General features: G+C 37.1%; 1 protein-coding gene across 2 annotated transcripts in view; it reads right to left on the reverse strand.

The window, feature by feature from the left end:
• Nucleotides 1–7,521, reverse strand: part of CUNH18orf8 (chromosome unknown C18orf8 homolog) — a 14,469-nt gene extending 6,948 nt beyond the window's left edge. For both annotated transcript variants that reach the window (XM_019473754.1, XM_019473755.1), the window contains exons 1-8: nt 7,449–7,521; nt 5,911–5,995; nt 5,426–5,482; nt 4,277–4,363; nt 2,933–3,073; nt 1,160–1,263; nt 588–677; nt 371–476 (exon numbers count right to left, since the gene is read on the reverse strand). In XM_019473754.1, the coding sequence (XP_019329299.1) occupies nt 371–476; nt 588–677; nt 1,160–1,263; nt 2,933–3,073; nt 4,277–4,363; nt 5,426–5,482; nt 5,911–5,994 (669 nt within the window). In that variant the 5' untranslated portion in view covers nt 5,995; nt 7,449–7,521. The remainder of the gene's footprint in view (nt 1–370; nt 477–587; nt 678–1,159; nt 1,264–2,932; nt 3,074–4,276; nt 4,364–5,425; nt 5,483–5,910; nt 5,996–7,448) is intronic.
• Nucleotides 7,522–7,944: the final 423 nt, after the last annotated feature.

Genomic DNA, 7,944 nt, shown 5'->3' on the forward strand with positions numbered 1-7,944 from the left:
CCCCCCCCCCCCCGGGGGGGGGGGGTAGGAGTGAGTGAACAGCTGCATGGTGTTAGCTGCCTGCGAGTTAAACCACAACAATGCCTTAAAAGCCTACGCAGTGCAGCAGCAGAGTATCATAGGAAACTAACAAGAAGAAAAAAAGTGTATGAAAAAACAGGCATTAGCATCAGCCCTGATTCAATGTTAGCCCAACAAGGTAAAAGGATAACTTTGAATCTCTCATACCCTTATGGTTTTGTTCCTGTAAATACTCTGGCTTTTGGCAAAGCTAAGCACATGCAAAAACATTTTCTAGAGCTAACAGGCATCGTTACTAAAATCTGCCCATAACTTTTAAAAGGCACAACATAATATAAATAAATCACACCTCGGTATCCTGATGATGTACTACCACCAAGTTATCCACAACATTCAGTGCAAACTTTCCAGTTCTGTTCAGCTTTAAAATGTGTGTCTTCTTACAGGAGCCCTCTCTATGGAAATAGCAATGAGAAGAACCGGTCAGTAAACCTGTTTAAACTAGAAAAGCAGATGTCTCTTACACACATGTGAATTTCCACTAGTGTTCTTCATTCTGCTTTTACCTTGGTAAGTGATAGAGGACTACTTCTGCTCCTGTACTATTGGAAGTCCTTGAGTGATGCCTCAAATAGAGAACATAAAGCTGCCCATATCTAACAAGACAACAGGATGAAAGCATTATTTTCAAAGAGCTCTACCACAGAGCTAGAGCATTGTTAGAGCCATACATTTTATCCTGAAAGAACAGATGTGAGATCGCCTAAGTCAAGTGATCCGTTAATTAAAAGTGAAAGACTAAAACAGCACTCGATGAATTGCAATGGACGGCCTATACTCATGCACGTTAGGCATCTAAGAACAACTCTGCTTCATTTTTGAACTGATGTGTTGGTATTCTCAAAATTTATGTACTAATCAAGAACAATTTAATGTAAGACTTCTCAGTTAGCTTCCCCTCCCCACCTTGCCCCAGAGTTGTTTACATGCTTTGTTCAAGGCAGTAACTAAAGCACTTTAAAGCAGTAGTACTGCTAAAACAAGAAACGAGGGCAACCATGTTAATGTTCTTGTCTTTTCCCAGCATCCCCAAATTGTGATACTTATCCAAGAAAGGCTTGATTAGTTAGATACATACATTGTAGCCATAGCAATATCTCTTTCAGAAAGGCTGAGCTTGGAGGACTTGGGTGCCGCAGGTAACTCAATTTCAAATTTTGATAGTTTTGACATTGTTCCACTCTGTTAAACAGAAAAAAAAACCCAAAGAAATCCATTGTTAAGACTTGAAACAGAAAGGTCTCAAGTAACCTTTAATCAAACGCTGCATCAATAGCACCCCCATGAGGTGAAGAATGATGATGATTGATAGCCAAAAAAAAGAAAAAGGGTTTGACACTTTTTTTCCTACTGTGATCCTAAACACGTACTTCTGGTATTATAATTTTAGCAGCTTTATCATCTTGATTTTATAGCATCAGCTTCAGCTAGCAAAGCATTTCCATTTTAATTAAGTCAAGACAAATTTGTATGCAGATCCCATTTACAATTGGTCTGGAGATCTCAAACAAACAGCAGTTCTCTTAACTTCCTTTCTCTCTTCCAGCAAAATATATGCTCCAACTCTTAAATAACTGCTTACTGGGAAGGGGAAAATACCAGTACCTCCTACCAGTCACAGTCTCCTTTTGTTCCTGCTAACTCCAGAATCTACCTTATACTCAGAGCATATTCCTGCTCCGGCCCAAGGTTTCCTCTCTCCTCTTCCTCTTTTCCTATAGAACTTATATTTAAGCAAGTTTTCAGAGTTTCCAAAGCTTCTACTGAAATTCACTTCCCGTTCTCATTAACTCATTCTTGAGTGTGAAGTGTGAACACTACAGAAATATATCCTTTGCTAGAGCTCTATTTTTAAAGATTATTTTGGTACAGTACCTTTCTCGGGAAATCTTTAAAGATTACCTTCTGAACACAAAAGTTATTTAGCTTCAAGCTACAACTTGACACAAAGTGTTAAGGAGGGGAAAGCATGACCTAAGTCCTTAAAAAGAAAGCTGGTGGCTTGGGTAGGCTAGGCACCTAGCCACCTAAGAGAACGTAATTTCAAGGTCCAGTACAGACCCTGCACAAGATCAAACCAGGAAACCCATTTGAATAAGCTTCTGTTTAATCTCTTCCCTTAGACGACCAGAGAAATCTTCCTAATCCTTTGAGAAGCAAGATGAACTCTGTAGTTGTTCTCCTCATTTTTTAAGTCATCTTACTGCATGATTAACTTAAAACAGATTCTAGTTTTTACTACACACTTTTTCCAAGCCAAAAAGAAAAATATTTTCCCAGTAACCTTAAGTGTTGTCCACAGGGAAGAACACCAAGAGAAATAAAGCCCTCTCATGCTTGGGACAATAGTTGTTTCTTAAGTGCTACCTTTCTTCTTTCTTTTTCACATTCATCCACTCACATTTGGAAGGTTGTAGTTATAATCACAGGTGAAAGGCCCTTAGTTTTTCTTTATTACTGCACTACAGAGTGCAAATGCCCATAGTAAAAGTAAATAACATATACTTATTTAAGTGAAAAAAGATCTCTTGAAAGATATTTACGTTGTCAAATATTGGGTCACTATTTTTTTTTCCTCCTTTCTCAAGATCAACTGTCCAACATTAGCTGGACACACCTCTTTCCAAAGAGGACATAAAAAAAAGAGTGAATCACTTAATTTTAAGCCATCACCTAGGAACTACCTTAGAGATTTTTGCTTTGTCCTTTGCTTACTGTCATATAAGGATGTGAACACATGCACCTCTTGGAAGAAATCCAGGAAAAGCAATAGAATATTTGAGTGAAGCAGCCGCCTAAAAAAAAAAAAAGGAAGCACACAAAATGAAAAGTTTGGAACATATCCCTTTACCTTGAAATAGAATGGCTGCAGGACATTGCCAAGGACAGTGGTCGACAGAAGAATAACAGAGCTCTCTGGACAATACATGTACCAGTTGACATTAATACTCTGATTCTTCAGAAGTTTTAAACTTCGTTTCTCTGGTAATACCTGGAAACACAGGATATTAGCATTATCAGGTATATATCAGCATAAATGGTACTACACAGTAGCTAGGAATATTAAATGAGAAACAGTTAAGTGTAAGGGCATTTACAGTGCTAGAATTAAAAATCAGAAACCTGACAATTACAGCTTAGGCCCCAATTTACTGTAGCTAAGGAAATGCACATCAAATCCTCCTCAAATTCTAATGAGCTGCCTCTTCCCCCTCATCCAGGTCTGGGTAGAAGTTCTGTCTATAATGGAGAAAACACCTAGCTTGACACAACTAGTGAAGTTTTATTAAAAAGTTATTACAATATCTTTGCTGCCTTCACTCCCCAGCTTCCTTAGTCTTTTATTTTAAGAACAAAGACAGTATATAAATCAATTCTCTTCATTTTAAGGGCTTAAATAACTTCTCTTCAAAACCACACTTACTTGATTTGGTCCTTTTACCTACAGGGTTGATGTTCATAATCCTTTCAGGTGCCAAATATATTTTTCTCCCTCAATCAGCAGGAAATAATGCTGCTTTTTCAGTTACTTTCTTTAGTACTAGCTATTAGTAACAGTAATTATGTGAAACACCGTGTCTTAGCTCCAGGACTGGAACTATTGGGAAGTGCACAACTTTGGAGGAAGTTTATAACATCCCTCATCATGAATGTCAGAAAGAGCTATTTATTCATTAGATTCCTCCAAAAACATATGCAAAGGTAATTACACATAACACAGAGGAACTCAGACAATGAGATCAACATCGGAGGAAGCTGCCAATTTGCAGAAGGATATCAGTATCTATCTTAGTGAATTATTTGTTCTTTGCTGCATTTTAAGCATGCACACATCCTCCACAATGCTGATTTGTTTTGCATGAAGCGATACTTCACATTAGATTTAGATACTCATTTCCATACAAGCCAAGAGCATCTATTAATATAGAGTTCTCAAGGCTTAATTCAGTACTCCTTTATACAGGGTCTTTGTTAGCTGTACTAAATAACCTGTTAGTGTTAAGTTCCCCCTGCCCCAAAAAGTATTCCTCTCAAAGAAAAATAATTGTAGTCTCCAAACAAAACAGCAGAATTTCTTGTTTCAGTAGTGCTTTCTCAATCAGAGCACTAAAAGAAAGGAATTCAAAGATACTGACACAAATTTACATTTTCAAATCTCTAAATATGTCTGTCCTACCAGAGATATTTGTATTACCTGATAGAATTCAATTCCTTGATCTGTGATGAAGACAATTTCTGTAGAACTTGTCCAGCAGAATCCTAGAATATTGGCATTCTTTGTCTTTTAACAAACAAGCAAACAAACACTCTTTTACTTGGGAAAATTAACTATTCAGATAAGGTAATATTACTAAACGAAGAATGCGAGACCAAAGGCAATTTAGTTATCCAATCACTGGAGTTGGCCAAAAGCATTAACTAGACACCCAGCATGCATCAGCTACTTTTGTCAAGACTTCCAAAACTATGTATGAACACAACTACTGTATGACCTGAATTTTTGGCAGCATGTAAGATTTACAAGTTTATTACACAGGCAAATTTTCTTTTCACCCTAAATACAACCAAGTTCTTCTGGTTCAAACCATACTGCCAATTCAACCAATTCCTGACATGAAAAGCGGGTTCCTTCTGCTGACAGAAATTAAGAACCAAGTGGAAATATTTGCCATGACTCCACTCAGAACACCACCATAAATGCTTTGCTAGAATGGTTTACTCAAACGCATAATCCTAAATAATGAAACAGAGAGTGCTTCAGCTTTAAAGTCTACAGGAATAAAGGGATCTGTGCAAATCAGGTGTTTAAAAATTTACTTTATCATTCTATTACCCCAAAATGTTAAAAGTTGAAAAGTACCAAACAATGACAACGGTGCTTGTTTCTGGTAAAATAATCATCAAAAAACTAGAAGGGTTGTTTGAAAATACCAAACATAGTATGCGAACTAGTAATAGCTTACTATCACTGATCAGTGAAATTAGGGTAAAACATCCACATTAACATACTTGGCATTAGTATAACTACTGCCCACTGTTTCTACATCATCAGCACTTTGTGTCTTCTCCTTCCCATACTTTGACATTTGTTGCCTCCACAGCATTTCCAGTCCTCTCTAGGAAAGAATTAAAGTGACTGGATCAGGAAGTTTTCTATGGTATTGTTAATACCTGTTCATTTACCTCAATTCAGATAGATAGTAGTGCCTACGTATCTCATTTATTTCATGTTAGTGTTTTGGAAGGTATCTCAGCTAGTTCTCTTGTAGAGTAGAGGCCACCAGTGTAACTAACATTAGAGTTTCACCTAAGCATGTAAGCTTTGGACATTTACTTTACTTACCTTACATTCCTGTGTATATTCTAGCTGCGGGCTATCTGGAATAAAATTCAAAAAATCCTGCAAAAACACCCATGAAGTGTGTTAGCAATTACGAAGCACAGACAAGATACGTACATAGATACAAGAGAATAGATATTAGTTTATCAAATTATTTTGGATGAGATATCTAGAAGAAAAACTTAACTTACTTCAGAAAGTAAGAAATTAAGAATTTCTTAATTCTTAATTAAGAAAAACTTAATTCTACTTCATCCCTGCCAGGGAATTCTTTATAGGGGTTGGCTCCCCCCACACCTTTTCTTAAATGATGATACTAGCAAGACAACAATGTTGCCTGTTCAGCCTCTCAGGATGATAGGGGAATTTTCACTACAGCTGTTGTTAGCCACCAGACCTCTTGAACTTTTGTCTCAGAGGCTTCTACTCTGGTACTGTACGTAGATTTCCAGCTCCAATTCCCTATCTGCAGGGTGTAGGTTTCTTACCACACTCTTCAAAGTTCTCTGCACAGCCAGTATCTTGTTCCCCAAGGAAAACTTGATGCACTTCACTTCTCCTTTGTCTTCCATCCTATACAGAAAGAAAAAGAAGTTATGGAAATAGCATCTAAAATATTACAGAATTCTGTAATACACCCTCAAAAAGACAATGAGAGAGGGAAAAAAGTGTAACGCAAGTGCTTTTGAATACAACTTATGAGTGTTGCCAGACAAGTACAGGATTCAAAATTCAGACTGGAAGATAATGGCAGTTCACTCTTCAGAAGTCCTGAACACATCTGTTACAGAAACATGGCTAAGATCACACAAATTTGCACCTGAAGTTACTACAAATACTCAACACCATTAGCCTATGATGTGGAACTGGAAGACTGTGGAACTATTCAAACCTGCGTTTGAATGTCCCAGTGAGTCTGCAGTTCTGCGACACTCACCAACATCCTGCAATCAGCTCCTTTACTTCCAGAACTACTGCTAAGTGACCCAAGCCTACTCGCTTCCTCATTAGGACACATCCTCTAGAAGAATTTCTGATGTTAAAGGGAGAGTGAAGCTGTTTTCACATCATTTGAAAAAATAAAAAATGTATTCTTACCAAACAAGCATCAGTACAATTGGCATGAATAACATAGTTCTACTTTCAGTGTACGTTATTAAGTCCAGACAAAGAGAGAGCTAGATAGTCAAGCAGGAAAACTGTGGAACCTCCTGAAGTTCACTGAGTATTTTTAGCTCCCTCAGGATTTGTGACAAGGGTAGTCAAATTAAACAGTCAAATAAAAATAGCAACTTTCAGGACAGGCCCTGTGTAATACCTGACATCACAGTAAACACACCTTGACTACAAATTGTTTCACCCATATCTGGATTGAAGCAACCTTCGAGCAAAAGAATACTTCCTTACATATGGATAGCAGAGTGCAAAAAGCCATTGCTCTTAACAGAGGCATATATAAAATAGTTTTCTAAAGACAAAGTAGTTTCATTGAAAATACTGTTGTCAGGTTCTGCAAAAAAAACATTTCAACAAAAAACGGAATACATAAAAGAAGACAATTTAGATTAAACAAGAAACAGAATGCAAGAAACCTACATGTAGGAAATCCTGTGCTTGAATCACGGGCATGAAATTCAGAAATTATGGTTCTCTACATATTTAAGTTTACTTCCTTTTGTTTAACTTGCTAAGCTGCATCCTTGGATAAGTCACTGCTGTTGTAGGAAACACAAGTTTGAATGTCCACACTCTCTCACATACATAACGTGTCTTAGTAAAACACCGCTGTTTAAAAGAAAAAAAAAAAAAAGCCACAGCCTACTAACCATTTTTCCCACAGAAGACTATAAATTCATGAGGGCAAAGCATGACATCTTAATTGCAAGATTATGTCCAAGAACAAAATCAAAAGATGATCACAACTACTTATAAGTTTTATGCCTGAACTACAGCAGATCATGACTAAGTACTACATAATTTTAAGATTGCAGAATTCTGTCCCAAGACAAAGATGAAGGTGCCTTACCTGAAGGAAATGGGATTTCTATCCTCCAAGCCTTTAACAACAACTCCTGTAGCTCCACCGGATCGAACAGCAAAAACCTATAAAAAATTTTGAACATATTTGTAGCTTATTCAAAATCATAACCTTAACATGCTTTCTTTTCTGTAAGCCATACCTTTTATTTTTTTTACTAGACAACTTTTGTTCTTACACAGATCTGCCAGTTCACACTGAGATTCAGTAAATAATCAATTCCTTCCTCTGGAGCTCCAAGTTTACTTAGAGTTGACAGGTTTCCAATGGTGCTGTTACAGTCCTGTAGGCATATTCTGAACTACTGGGCAAGTTAAAATCGTAAGAGTCCGTATAAGCTTTTCTCTCTTTTTTTTTTTTAATACTCATATTTTCCTAAATCAGGTACTAGTAAAAGTATCTGAGACATCAGGGCATTGTTTAAAACAAAAAGGAAATCAGCTTGGGGATTGGGAAGAGATGCAACTCACTGACCCAGAAGCTT

Source organism: Aptenodytes forsteri, unplaced genomic scaffold, assembly GCF_000699145.1.
Source record: "Aptenodytes forsteri isolate BGI_AS27 unplaced genomic scaffold, ASM69914v1 Scaffold23, whole genome shotgun sequence".
NCBI lineage: Eukaryota > Metazoa > Chordata > Aves > Sphenisciformes > Spheniscidae > Aptenodytes > Aptenodytes forsteri.